Below are 15218 nucleotides of genomic sequence, written 5' to 3'. Positions count from 1 at the left end.
GTACTGCATATTCGAATTAACTGCCTTTGTGAATGCGTTCCGATCTGGTCAAGTTGCTGTTCAACAAGGAAGAAAACGCTCCAAAGGATTCAGAATAAAATTCTGAAAATGATTTTGAAGCGTCCTCCTTGGTTTGGTACACTCGAATTACATAGACTTACTTGTGTTGAACCATTAGAAGCTATGTCGAATAAAATTATTAACAATTTGCGACAAAAATCGTTGCAATCCTCAATTGCTACGATAAGCTCTCTTTATAGCCAATAAGTTAGCAATTAAGTTAGTTGTAAGTTTACTTCCCCTTTTCTGACATGTAGGTTTAAATCCCTACGAATGATAAGTCCTAATTGCGAAAGCAAACAAATCCTAACAATTAAAATTACAAATTTCTAATAGTGTTGAGAAGTCACCATTTGTGATTGGACACACATACTCATTATTTACTAATATTTATCATAAATACTTAAGCTACTAACAAATCCCCCCTTTAAAAAAAAAATCTCATAGCACCAAATGATGCAGGGGGTCATACCTACCAATTATCTTTTAAATTCATTTCATTGATTATTGAAAGCGAACTTCTTGCGTTGGTATCCAGCTTTTTACGCACCATAATGGCGGGCGCTATAATGCGTGTTCGTAATATGCGAACCTCTCTGCATAAGTCAGTTTTGGGATTTCTGAGGAATTGGCAACACAAATGTTGCCAGATATATATATATATATATATATATATATATATATATATATATATATATATATATATATATATATATATATATATATATATATATATATATATATATATATATATATTAGGGTGGGTCGATTTAAAAATCGCTTAGGCACATATGATTTTCGGATTCTAGGGATCAAAATAAGATACTTTGCTCAAAAAACCATACCTCTAAAATGAATTCTGATGTCCCTTGTACTAACGTGTAGGTACCCAAAAGGTCAAATTTCAAAAAATCCTGTTTTGACCCATTTAGAGTGCCCCAATCGAGTCCAAATGTATGACCGACCCCCACTAACTTTGGAGGGCCGACCCACCCATGCTAGTGTTACCCCCCTAGGGGGTCTCCCATACAAAAATATAAAAAAATATCAAAAAATCACCATTTTTGGCACTTTATATGACAAAAATCAGTGAAATGGCTATTATTTTTCCGCACAAATGAAGTTTCTAGGAAAAAAATGTTTTTTTTTTGTTTTTGGATTTTTGTTTTCTCCTATAAAATTTATTCGATCAGAACATAGCAAAGAAACTAAAAAAATATTGTTTGAAGTCTTTTTTGGTTTCAACACTGGGCAATTTCGCACGGCTCTCTAATGTCGCCTCCATAACAGCCTCTACATTTTCCGATATTACTCGTTTGGAAACGCTAGCTAGCAGTTGAACGTGTTGTTCCGTTCCTTGTATAAGTAATGGAATATGCGGATCAGTAAATGGTGAATCATCTTCATTTAAATATGCTATCAATGTTTCATACGGAATGATTCGCGTGAATGGTGGTTCAAATACGTTATTTTTTTCAGCCAAATCGATCATTTTCGTGTAATCGAAGCAATGGAAGTTTATATCTGGTTTTTTATATTCTCTAAGTTTCGATGGGTCTTCAACATTGTCTCGATATCGTAAAATTTTCTTGATAGCAGAGTCGCGCACCTCTTTCCTATCATCAAACAACATTGATAGCAAGATATTTTCCGAATGTGCAAAATATGGATTATTTTTAATTACATGATTGACAACAGTGCGTAAATTTGGCTCCAGAAATTGTGCCCAAGTAATGTACTTGAAAAATAATACACTACCGTACACGACAGAGCTGTAATACTTGATATTAAAATACATTGGCACATAAACCTTAATTATAAATTCAACCAGAATTCTTAAATTTTTAGGTGGTTTTTTCATTGTCACATATAATCGTAATAATCTAGCGGCCTTGGTGAGCCAGCGAGAATGTACAATTTTCCCTGGTTTTATGTTAGCCAGATCCACAGAAACCACGCCATTAGAAATTGCATGTGCCATGTCGTATAAGTACTGCGAATCGGTGGAATATTCGTGCTGTTCTGCAGTGTTCGTTTGGTTTTTCTGGTTTCAGACTCTGCGTCACTCTATTTATTCACTCTGGTTGTACAGTGTGCGTGGGAACAGTGAAAACGGAGCGTCCGTGCGTGGTAGCCGTTGTGGTAGCATACCAGCAGTGCTCGCCTGACTGGTCGAAATAAAAATATTACATATGATGTAACAGAGTAATATACGATTTTATGTTCAAAAGGACGCCAACTGCAAAGGCCATCTGCAATGAGAATGGCTCAGAAATATGTGTAATTGTGTATGTATGCGCTGAAGTATCAGGACCGAATCCCATGCGAAGCAGGAGAAAACAAAAATCCAAAAACAAAAATAAAACATTTTTTTCCTAGAAACTTCATTTGTGCGGAAAAATAATAGCCATTTCACTGATTTTTGTCATATAAAGTGCCAAAAATGGTGATTTTTTGATATTTTTTGATATTTTTGTATGGGAGACCCCCTAGGGGGGTCCCAGGGGGGTAACACTAGCATGGGTGGGTCGGCCCTCCAAAGTTAGTGGGGGTCGGTCATACATTTGGACTCGATTGGGGCACTCTAAATGGGTCAAAACAGGATTTTTTTGAAATTTGACCTTTTGGGTACCTACACGTTAGTACAAGGGACATCAGAATTCATTTTAGAGGTATGGTTTTTTGAGCAAAGTATCTTATTTTGATCCCTAGAATCCGAAAACCATATGTGCCTAAGCGATTTTTTGATCCCCTACAAATCGAACCGCCCTAATATATATATATATATATATATATATATATATATATATATATATATATATATATATATATATATATATATATATATATATATATATATATATATATATATATATATATATATATATATATATATATATATATATATATATATATATATATATATATATATATATATATATATATATATATATATATATATATATATATATATATATATATATATATATATATATATATATATATATATATATATATATATATTTGGCAGAGCTGTATGCCACCACGGGTCGGTATTTGGCGATTACCGTAGGCCACGGAAGTGCTAACTGCAGGAACGCAGTCCCGGACCATCAGCGAGAGCTAGCCTAGGTTGTGGTGAGACTCAGGCATTGGGCCGCCGAATTCTCACAAAAGCCACATTATCCGGAAGCAGCTCTGACGGAGCGAATAGTGCCGCTCCCACCACCCAAATGCACTAATTCGCCCATTGGGATTGATGCCAGTAAGTTCCCAATTACGGTAACTGGTCGCAACGCCATATGATAAGAGTCGGATTTCGTTTTCGTACCACGATTCTGGGCTGGCACCTGCGCCGAGCTCCCTTAGTAAGGTCGTGTGACAACGGCTTGAAACGGCGAGACAACAACCGGTGCAGGGGTCTCCGTCCCGTAAAACCTGGCAGGCCTTCCAGTACGTTCCAAATTCATTGCCCGGTGGGAACCGGGCAGGAGTGGGATCAGATGTCCTTTCCTGACTTGCGCCGGTCGGGGGTGTCATAGTTGCTCATAAGGCGCTATGGCAGCCGCCCCTAGCCATGGCCTCACTGCTTCGGCATAGACTACCATGGGACCAGATAGGCGATCACTCCAGTATGGATAAGGATAGCGGCTGGAAGGGGGACCCAATTGACAAGAATGAATATTGAAAAAAATGAAGATCAACAATTGGGCGCAGATGGGTTGAAAAACCCGTTTGCACGAGGAGGCATCCAGAGGTCTCCGCCGAGAAAGGCGGAGATGGATGCAGTAAAGGACGCCTGCGAAGACGGCAAAGGCAGTACGCCTACCGGATCGACGCAAGACATCGCAGTGGCTGGTCCACTGTTGATAAAGGCGGTCCGAAGACAGCGAGACACGCTACCGAAGGTAGTAGCGCCGTCGGAGCAGCTCGATGCCATAATCGAGTTTGCGAAAAGTCGCACCAACACGACGAAGTACCTGAAGCAGGCTCTCTACATGCTTCGGTCCTCCGTCGATGCTGCGAAGAAGGAGCACGCCGAGCTCAAGGCAAGAGCGGTGGCTGCAGAGAAGAATGCAACGGAGGTGACCGGAAGGGCGACGAAGTCGGTCCAAACGGACACCTGCACGTTTGCAGCGGTTTGCGCCTCCGGGTCAGCCGCAAAAAGAGCAAGGCAGTCTCCGGGGGAAGCCCCCGAGAACAGCAAGAAACGGTTGGTTGTGCTAAGCCCGCGAGATAGCACACCAACGGCCTCCAAGTCCGCCGAAAAGTCTGCCGAAGTGGCAGCTACGGGAAACCCTTGGGTTACCGTGGGAGGAAGGAAGCGCCAAAAAGACAGCAAGCGCAACGACGAGAAGGCGACAAATCGTCCAAAAATGGGAAAGAAGGCGCGAAGCAGGGGCGACGCCCTCATACTCAAGACGGAGGGGTCCAAGTACTCCGAAGTCTTGAAGAAAATGAGAGGCGAAACCCAGCTCAAGGATCTGGGAGCGGATGTGCGGACCATCCGTCGTTCTCGCACCGGCGAGATGATCCTTGAGCTCCGTAAGGATGCTAAAAACAAGGGCGCTGCCTACAAGACGGTAGCCGAGCAGGTCCTCGGGAAAGATGTGCAAATTCGGGCACTCACCTCAGAGGTGACTCTCCAGCTCAAAAACCTGGATGAAATCACCGAGAGGTGCGATATTGCACAGGCCCTCAAGGAGAAGTGCGGAGTGGAAGTAGCCACTGAGGTAATTCGCCTCCGAAAGGGTCCAGCGGGGACCCAGGTGGCCACTTTCCGGCTTGCATCGGCCGACGCAACTCTGGCCCTGAAGACAGCCAAACTTAAGGTTGGCTGGTCAGTATGTCCCCTGAGCATACTCCAGCAGCCGGACGTTTGCTTCAGGTGTTTCGAGGGAGGACACAAGTTCTGGACCTGCAAGGGGCCCGATAGGAGCCAGTTATGTAGGCGTTGTGGTGGTGCTGGCCATAAAGCTAAAGACTGCGGGGAGCCTCCCAAGTGCTTGGTATGTACTGGAAAACGGGACGCCAAGCACTTTATGGGAGGCCCACGGTGCCCAGCCGGTAAGGCGGCCACGAAACCACGGGCGTGAGGGTGACACAATTGAACCTGAACCATTGCTATGCGGCACAGCAGCTGCTATACCAAGCAGCGTCTGAGTCGCGGTCGGACATCGCAATCGTATCGGACCCCTACTGCATTCCTCCCGGAAACGGTAATTGGGTTGCAGATAAGTCCAGTCCGGCGGCCATATGCACGACCAGCAAGTTCCCGGTTCAGGAGGTTGTGTCAACCTCAAATGAAGGATACGCGGTTGCCAAGGTGGACGGAGTGTTCTACTGCAGTTGTTATGCTCCGCCGCGTTGGTCTATCGAAAGGTTCAGCCAGATGGTCGATCTGTTATCTATGGAGCTGACGGGACTAACACCCTTAGTAGTGGCGGGCGACTTCAACGCTTGGGCTGTTGAGTGGGGAAGCCGCCGCACGAACCGGAGGGGTCAGATCTTGTTGGAAGCTTTGGCAAAGCTCAACCTAGATCTGGCCAACGTTGGAACCAAGTGTACATTCAGCAGAAATGGTGCGGAGTCGATCATCGACGTGACGTTCTCCAGCCCAGGACTGATCGTGAACTGGAGGGTAGACGATGGCTACACCTATAGTGACCACCAGTCGGTCTGCTATAGCGTAGTCCAGAACGTGAGGCGGCAGGCGACGGGTAGAGCCAATACTCCGACCGTCCGCGGGTGGAAGACATCGCATTTCGATGCCGAGGTATTTGCAGAAGCAATGAGAAGAGAGCGCGAAGGGGGCAGTTGGCTCCGCCCGAGTGCTGACCAATTAGTTGCCACATTATCGCGGGCGTGCGACGCCACCATGCCTAGGACCCGCCAACCTAGGAATGGTAAGTCACCGGTATACTGGTGGACCGACGCGATAGCGGACCTCCGTAGCGCGTGCCTCCGTGCAAGACGGATGTTGCAACGTGCACGTACCGATGCACAGAGGGTAGAGCGCCGTGTAGTATTCGGATCTGCAAGATCGGCGCTTAAAAGTGCGATAAAGGCGAGCAAAAGGGCCTGCTTCGATAGGCTATGCGCGAGTGCCAATACGAATCCGTGGGGCAACGCCTACAGAGTCGTAATGGCGAAGACCAAAGGCGTGTTGGCGCCTGCAGAGCGATCACCAGCGATGCTGGAGCGCATCATCGAGGGACTCTTTCCACGACACGAGCCAAATCCTTGGCCTCCGGTTGCTGAGTCTCACGTCCGACGTTCCAGTATCTCAGACACAGACCAGGGATGGTCGGCCAACCTGCCGGGCATCCAATCCGTGAGAGACGGCAGCCGTGCAGAGGTTGTGGAGGAGGTAAGGGTTACGAATGAGGAACTCATCGTGATCGCCAACTCCCTAAAGGTGAGCAAGGCACCAGGACCGGATGGAATCCCGAACTTGGCCATCAGGACGGCCATGAAAGTGGCCCCTGATCTATTTCGAGCAGTCATGCAGAAGTGCCTGGATGACTGCCTCTTTCCGGACAGGTGGAAGCGACAGAGATTGGTGCTGTTGCCGAAGGCTGGGAAACCGCCAGGGGACCCATCGGCATACAGACCTATCTGTCTGCTGGACACTACGGGCAAGGTGCTTGAGAGGATTATCCTCAACAGACTGGTGAAGTACACAGAGGGTGTAAACGGTCTGGCAACTAACCAGTTCGGCTTCCGGAAAGGTAGATCCACGCTGGATGCTATTCTCTCTGTCACCAAGACGGCAGAGGTAGCACTCCAGCGTAAGAGTTGGGGCATTCGCTATTGCGCAATCGTCACGCTTGACGTGAAGAATGCATTCAATAGCGCCAGTTGGGACTCCATAGCGCTAGCGCTTAGGAGCATCCACGTACCGGTGTCGTTGTACAAGATTTTGGAAAATTATTTCCAGAATCGGGTACTAGTTTACAACACGGAGGAGGGTCAGAAGTGCGTCCCAATCACCGCAGGGGTACCGCAAGGTTCCATCCTGGGCCCGGTGTTGTGGAATGTCATGTATGACGGGGTGTTGAAACTAAAGTTCCCTGTAGGGGTTGTGATCGTCGGTTTCGCAGACGACATCACGCTAGAGGTCTACGGCGAGTCGATCGAAGAGGTCGAGTTGACGGCCGCGCACTGCATACGCAAGGTCGAAGACTGGATGCACTCTAGGAAACTGGAGTTAGCGCACCATAAAACGGAGGTTACGGTTGTGAACAACCGCAAATTAGAGCAACAGGCGGTGGTCAGAGTCGGTGACTGCACCATTACCTCAAGGCGTTCCTTGAAGCTCTTGGGGGTTATGGTTGACGATAAGCTCACATTCAAGAGTCACGTCGACTATGCCTGTAAGAGAGCTTCAACGGCCGCTGCAGGACTATCTCGAATGATGTCCAATAGCTCAGCGGTATATGGCAGCAAGCGTAAACTTCTTGCCAGCGTGGTTTCGTCCATACTTAGGTATGGTGGGCCAGCGTGGTCCAAAGCGTTAGGTACCAACAGTCATCGTCGAAAACTGGAAAGTACCTACAGGCTCATGTGCCTGAGGGTTGTGAGCGCGTACCGTACAGTGTCATACGACGCCATCTGCGTCCTGTCCGGCATGATGCCTATCAGCATAGCCATTAAGGAGGACGTAGAATGCTTCGATCAACGTGACACAAGGGGTATACGAGGTACCAGAAGGTCATTCTCGATGATCAGATGGCAGCAGGAATGGTCCAATTCCGCAAAGGGTAGATGGACGCATCGACTTATTCCGGACGTATCCGGATGGGTCGGGAGGCGCCATGGAGAAGTTAACTTCCACTTGACACAGATTCTGTCAGGTCATGGTTGCTTCAGGCAGTATCTACACAGATTCGGGCATGCGGGGTCCCCCATGTGTCCCGAGTGTGCGGATGCGGAAGAAACTGCTGAGCATGTCTTCTTCGTGTGCCCTCGTTTTGTGCATGCGCGGAGCGACATGATGGTAGTGAGCGGGCCAGACACCACTCCGGACAACCTAGTTCGGAGGATGTGTAAAGACCCAAACATTTGGAGGGCGGTTTGTACAGCCGCCTCTCAAATAGTTTTAGAATTGCAAAACAGGCGACAGGTTGACCACCGACACGCCAGTGTTAGCTAACGGCCAGTCTCCAGGTTAGTTAGCTAAGTTAGCAAAGAGATCTATAGAACCAAGAGGGTGCACAAAAGCCGCTCCCCGAAGCAATACCTAGCGGTGGTCCCGGGGAGTATTATGGGCTGGAGACTGGAGGGGTTTTAGTGGGTCCGGTCACTGATTCAAACCAACCCCACACTCCCTGAGGTTGGTCACCTCAGGGGTTTGGATGCAAATTTCCCCTCCACCTGAAACAAAAAAAAAAAAAAAAAAAATATATATATATATATATATATATATATATATATATATATATATATATATATATATATATATATATATATATATATATATATATATATTAAAATTTTGACAAAACACGTGACTTCAAACTGACGTAAGCAGAGTTGTCAAAGGGCTGGGTGATTTATTACGAACTTTGCATTATAGTGTCCGCGATTATGGCGCGTAAGAAGCTGTATATGATTTGTCGTTTACTTGCATAGTTAGTAAAACAAAGGTTTCTGCACTGCTAGGTGGATCAATTTTGTTTTTTTTTTGGAAAGTTACGTGAGAACTCATTGGGGGGCTTTTCCAGAGAAATTTTCTCCAAAATTTCACCACTATTTTCTAAACGCAGTGCAACCGTTCTCACGCACACATCTGCAAATAAACTATGTGAGCTTTTCTTCAAGCGACGTGTTCCACTGTTTAAGGTGGTAGTGTGTAGAAGCCACCACGTGGTCACCACGTGGCCGACTACGAATTTTCAGCGCAACAAGACTCAGGAATTGTTAATGCGATATCTATGAAAACACTATTTTATGTGTTCATCACCATAACAAACATGATGATATGTTTTCACAAGTGATGCATTAACTATTACCGAGTGGTAAACATTTAAAAAATCGAAGTCGACCACGTGGTGGCTTGAAGTCGGTCATTTATGGCTTCGACGCACTTCCACCTTAATATGTTATGTTGTTTTATACCCTTGCTGGTATTTTTTAAAAACTTACTGTTGTTGAATTCGGTTAATAAATCACCGATTCTCACTGAAAATACGAAATAAAACCCTACCTTGACGCCAATTAGTGATAGACTTAGCGCTCAATAAAACACAAGTTGAAGTTTTACAACAGTCAAAATTAAATTTATTTTCAGTAATTTGAAATTGTGCAGTTAATTTTTTAAAATAACAAATAAAGGTTATACGCTTAGTCAAAGCTTTTAATTACTCGTTTTTTGGAAAAATAATATTGTGCTTAGGGTTGCCACCTGAAATTGATATCTTACCCGAGGATTTTCAAATTTGAGAGCGGGGGAATTGTTTTCATTGGCTTGTTTGGTGCCAAAGATACTTAAAATTATGGTTACGCAATTTATGTAGGGTATTGCCTCTATTATCGTCAGGCTTTACCTATTATCGTCCAGGGGGTTAATGAAGTCATAGAGAACTAGTTTTTTGCAGGAAGGTGCTCTTCGTTATTAAGAACCATTATGCAAGAAATTACCAATCTTGAACATCTTTTACCCCTGACGATAATAGGTAAAACCGATGAAGTTTAGTAACAAAGTAGTTTGCTGAACTCAACAGCCTTCAAATCTTCTTTGGTGAAATTCTCAATATTGAAACCGAAAACTCTTAAAATACTTCGCTTTATTTCTAAGTTTTTCGGCAAATAGGTGCGTAAGACTTGAAAACAGGTTGTTCAAAATTATGATTTATGCCGTTTCCAGATCGATTTGCAAATAAGTGCGACCTGGAAACTATCTCCCAGGACCGGAGAAAATTTGCGTTCACCCGGAGACCCGGAGATCATCTCCCAGACCCGGAGAGGTGGCAACCCTATTTGTGCTTTGAGCTTTTATAAACGAAAAGGTTAAATTTTACATTTATCTGAAAAATCATGTCATCACCAGGTACGGAAGTGGAAAGAATCCGGAACAGTTGCTAAAATGTGCACAGCTCGCCCTGGATGGCAGACAATGAGCTTTAGAAAGCCAATGTATAAAAAATCATGTTATCAAATCAACTGTAATCTTGTTGATGTGCTAGAAGTAGATACAACCAGGAAAATAGTTCGCGTGGAGCCTTTAGTAAACATGGGTATGTATACTATTATGATTATTTATTAATTATTTCATCCGACTAATGGTCTTAATAAATATATACATAATATATATAGTGGAATTTCGATTTTATCACGGTCAAAAAACATCTTGGGACTTAGTGAAATGATAAAACTCAGTATTCTTTGTTAGATTTCATTGCTATGCAACAAAAAACACTGAACTCCATTATTTCCTCGTATCCGAAGTTTCGCTAGTTTTACCGGAAAGTGTTTTTGACCGTGATAAAATTCCACTGTATACAGTAGAATCCCTCTATAACGACACTTTTCATAGCGACAAATCTCGCTATAGTGACTTTCACAACAGTCCCTTCTGTTTTATACTAAAATTCTTTGTTTTATTGAGACATTTCCTCTATAACGGCATACAAAAACTAATACTTGTCATTCTTTAATGCGACAATAGTACAGTCGAATCTCTCATAACGACATTGCTAAATCTATAACGACATTCTCAACGGTATCTTCTGTTCTACATATGCAATAATTCTTCGTATTATTGCGACATTTCGCTATAACGACAGTCCCTTGCGATGTCGCTATAAAGGGATTCGACTGTATGTATATCTATATATACATAATACTAATAACGGTCTATATTTCCTCGCAAGGGCAACTATCAGAGACCTTGGCCGCTCTTGGATGGACTATCCCCATAGTGCCTGAACTAGATGATCTAACAGTTGGTGGATTAGTTATGGGTACTGGCGTTGAATCCAGCTCCCATATCTACGGCCTTTTCCAACATATCTGTGTCTCTTATGAACTGGTGTTAGCAGACGGCAACCTTATAAAGTGCTCAGAAGTAGAGAACACTGATCTTTTTTACGCTGTACCATGGTCTTATGGTACGCTCGGACTGCTAACGGCTGTAGAAATCCAAATAATACCAGCTACAAAGTACATGCCAATTTTTACTGGATGTAAAGTCAACTTAATTCATATATCGTATTTATTTTCGTTTAAACACTCTAGATATATTCGACTTCACTACGAACCAGTTGTTGGACTGCAGAATATCGTTAATAAGTTCGAAAAAGCCTCTCGTGATACGAAAAAAAATCAGTATGTCGAAGGATTGATGTATACCTTAAATAAAGCTGTAATTATGACGGGTGAGATGGTAGAAGAAAGCGAAATTGAGCTAACGAAGCTCAATGACATCGGAAAGTGGTACAAGCCATGGTTCTACGCACACGTGCAAAATATTCTCAAGAAGCGAGAAAAAACTTATGAGTATGTGCCTTTAAGGGAATACTACCACAGACATTCTAGGGCTCTTTTCTGGGAAATTCAGGTACGTAATTTTTGAAACGACATCAAAGCATTCGTTCCCAAAAATCATCTATATGCGGATTTCGCACAGAGGCTCCACCAGACGTTGGTCACACCAACGACTCAAGTGAAACCAATCACTGTAAAAGATGCCATTTTGTGCTGTTGGTTTATTATTTTGGAACACGACTAATTTTTGAGAATGCTATTTTGGGAAGGTATAGATGATTTCAAATGTTTTTGGGACCCAAACGGTTTGTTTGATTGGTGTGACGTCTTCCACAAAGTTGTAGAAAATAATTTTGTCTTTCCGAAAAAATAAACACTACGAATTTTTTTTTTATTTTTTGAAAAGAAGCTAAAAGAAAAATTAAAAACCAATTATCTGAAATAGCTCATTTTTTTAATATCGATTTTTTTATAACACTACAAAAGATTATCCAAACAATGCAATCGGACCGATCATTGAAAAATCAAGAAAAAAATCTAAATTAATCCACCTAGCGGTCAGACCCAGCCTTTCTCATTCAAACTTTTATTTGTAAAAATAGATTAACATGAACGATTCAATCCAATAAATGTATATTAACTCTTTGGGTTCTAAATTATTGATGTTGGAATTAATTTTTTTTTTTTTTTTTTTTTTAAGGTGGCGGGGAAATCTGCAAACAGACACCTGAGAAGAGAACTCAGGGTGTGGGGATGAGACTAGGGGAGAGATGCTGGGGTAGTTACACTCGCCCAGGCACCTACTGATCCCTGTCCCGACCTACTAAAACCCCTCCAGTCTCCAGCCCTGGTCTTCCCGGAACGACGGTTGAGTATTACGTCGGGGAGTGGCTTTTGTGCGTGATGCACCCTCTTTACTCTTATAACCTCCTAGCTAACTACCTGGAGACTGGTAATTAGCTACCACTGGCGTGTTGGTGGTTGACCCGCCACACACGTTGCAGCTCCAGAACAATCTGAGAGGCGGCCGCACAGACCGCGTTCCAGATGTCCGGGTCGTCGCACATCCTCCGGACTAGATTGTCCGGAGTAGTGCCAGGCCCGCTCACAGCCATCATGTTGCACCTCGCTCTTACGAAACGGGGGCATACGAAGAAGACATGCTCAGCAGTCTCCTCCTCCTCCACGCATTCGGGACACATGGGGGACACCGCGTGTCCGAACCTGTGCAGATATTGCCTGAAACAACCATGGCCTGACAGGATTTGTGTCAGGTGGAAGTTCACTTCACCATGTCGTCTCCCGACCCAGCCGGATATCTCCGGTATGAGTCGGTGCGTCCATCTGCCCTTTGTGGAGTTGGACCATTCCCGCTGCCAGCGAAGCATCGAGAATGACCTTCTGGTACCTCGTATGCCCCTTGTGTCACGTTGGTCGAAACACTCTCTGTCCTCCTTGATGGCGATGCTGATAGGCATCATGCCGGACAAGACACAGATTGCATCGTATGACACCGTACGATACGCACTCGCAACTCTCAGGCACATGAGCCTGTAGGTACTTTCCAGTTTACCACGGTAACTGTTAGTACCTAGCGCTCTGGACCACACTGGCCCATCATACCTAAGTATGGACGAAACCACGCTGGCAAGAAGTCTTCGCTTGCTGCCATAAACCGCTGAGCTATTGGACATCATACGAGATAGTGCTGCAATAGCCGATGAGGCCCTCTTACGGGCATAGTCGACGTGACTCCCGAACGTGAGCTTGTCGTCCACCATAACCCCCAAGAGCTTCAGGGATCGCTTCGAGGTGATGGTGCAGTCTCCGACTCTGACCACCGCCTGTTGCTCCGATTTACGGTTGTTCACAACCGTGACCTCCGTCTTATGATGCGCGAGCTCCAGTTTCCTGGAGCGCATCCAGTCCTCGACCTTGCGTATACAGTGCGCGGCCGTCAACTCGACCTCCTCGATAGACTCGCCGTAAACCTCCAGCGTTATGTCGTCTGCAAAGCCGACGATCACAACCCCTACAGGGAACTTGAGTTTTAACACTCCGTCATACATGACATTCCACAACACCGGGCCCAGGATAGAACCTTGCGGAACTCCTGCGGTAATTGGGACGCACTTCTGACCCTCCTCTGTGTCGTAAACAAGTACTCGATTCTGGAAATAATTTTCCAGAATCTTGTACAGCGACACCGGTACATGGATGCTCCTGAGCGCGAGCGCTATGGAGTCCCAACTGGCACTATTGAACGCATTCTTCACGTCGAGCGTGACGATTGCGCAGTAGCGTATTCCCCTTCTCTTGCGCTGGATTGCTACCTCCACCGTCTTGATGACGGAAGAGATTGCGTCCAGCGTGGACCTGCCCTTCCGGAAGCCGACCTGGTTACTTGCCAGACCGTGTACACCCTCCGTGTACCTCACCAGTCTGTTGAGGATGATCCTCTCAAGCACCTTGCCCGCGGTGTCCAGCAGGCAGATAGGCCTATATGCCGATGGGTCCCCTGGCGGTTTCCCAGCCTTCGGCAATAAGACCAGTCTCTGCCGCTTCCACCTGTCCGGAAAGAGACAGTCATCCAGGCACCTCTGCATGACTGCCCTGAACAGCCCGGGGGCTGTTTTTATCGCCAGCCTGATCGCCAGGTTAGGGATACCATCCGGTCCCGGTGCCTTGCTTACCTTTAGGGATTGGCGATCACGATGAGTTCCTCATTCGTAACCCTTGCCTCCTCCCCTGCCTCGACACGGCTGTCGTCGCTCACGGATTGGATGCTCGGCAGGTTGGCCGACCATCTCTGGTCTATGTCTGAGATACTGGAACGTCGGACGTGAGACTCGACCTTCGGAGGCCAAGGACTTGGCTCGTGGCGTGGAAAGAGTCCCTCGATGATACTCTCCAGCATCGCTGGTGATCGCTCTGCAGGCGCCAGCGCGCCTTTAATCTTGGCCATTACGATCCTGTAGGCGTCACCCCACGGATTTGTATTGGCACTCGCACATAGCCTATCGAAGCAGGCCCTCTTGCTGGCCTTTATCGCACTCTTCAGCATCGATCTTGCCGAACTGAATGCTGCGCGGCGCTCTGTCCTCTCTTCTTCCTTTCGCGCACGCTGTATCCTCCGTCTTGCACGGAGGCACGCACTGCGAAGGTCGGCTATCACGTCCGTCCACCAGTATACCGGTGGCTTTCCATTCCTAGGTTGGCGAGTCCTAGGCATGGTGGCGTCGCACGCCCGCGATAGCATAGCAACTAGTTGGTCAGCAGTCGGGCGGAGCCAACTGCCCCCCTCGCGTTCCCTTCTCATTGCCTCTTCGAATACCTCGGCATCAAAGTGCGATGTCTTCCACCCGCGAACGGTCGGAGTGTTGGCTCTACCCGTTGCTTGCCGCCTCTCGTTGTTGTCTACACTATAACAGACCGCCTGGTGGTCGCTATTAGTGTAGCCATCGTCTACCCTCCAGTTCTTGATCAGTCCTTGGCTGGAGAACGTCACGTCGATGATCGACTCCGCACCATTTCTGCTAAATGTACTTTTGTTCCCAACGTTGGCCAGATCTAGGTTGAGCTTTGCAAAAGCCCCCAACAGGATCTGGCCCCTCTGGTTCGTGAAGCGACTTTCCCACTCAACAGCCCAAGCGTTGAAGTCGCCCGCCACC

General features: G+C 45.8%; 1 protein-coding gene across 1 annotated transcript in view; it reads left to right on the top strand.

The window, feature by feature from the left end:
* The window catches only part of LOC129725691 (delta(24)-sterol reductase-like), a 39320-nt gene that overhangs the window by 8739 nt on the left and 15363 nt on the right, over window positions 1-15218 (top strand). The window contains exons 2-4 of the mRNA XM_055681779.1: window positions 10112-10298; window positions 10935-11223; window positions 11299-11620. Of these exons, the coding sequence (XP_055537754.1) occupies window positions 10112-10298; window positions 10935-11223; window positions 11299-11620 (798 nt within the window). The remainder of the gene's footprint in view (window positions 1-10111; window positions 10299-10934; window positions 11224-11298; window positions 11621-15218) is intronic.

This window comes from Wyeomyia smithii, chromosome 1, assembly GCF_029784165.1.
Source record: "Wyeomyia smithii strain HCP4-BCI-WySm-NY-G18 chromosome 1, ASM2978416v1, whole genome shotgun sequence".
Classification (NCBI taxonomy): Eukaryota; Metazoa; Arthropoda; class Insecta; order Diptera; family Culicidae; genus Wyeomyia; species Wyeomyia smithii.
Note: the sequence above shows the minus strand (reverse complement) of the source record. Positions and strands in the feature narration are given on the sequence as shown.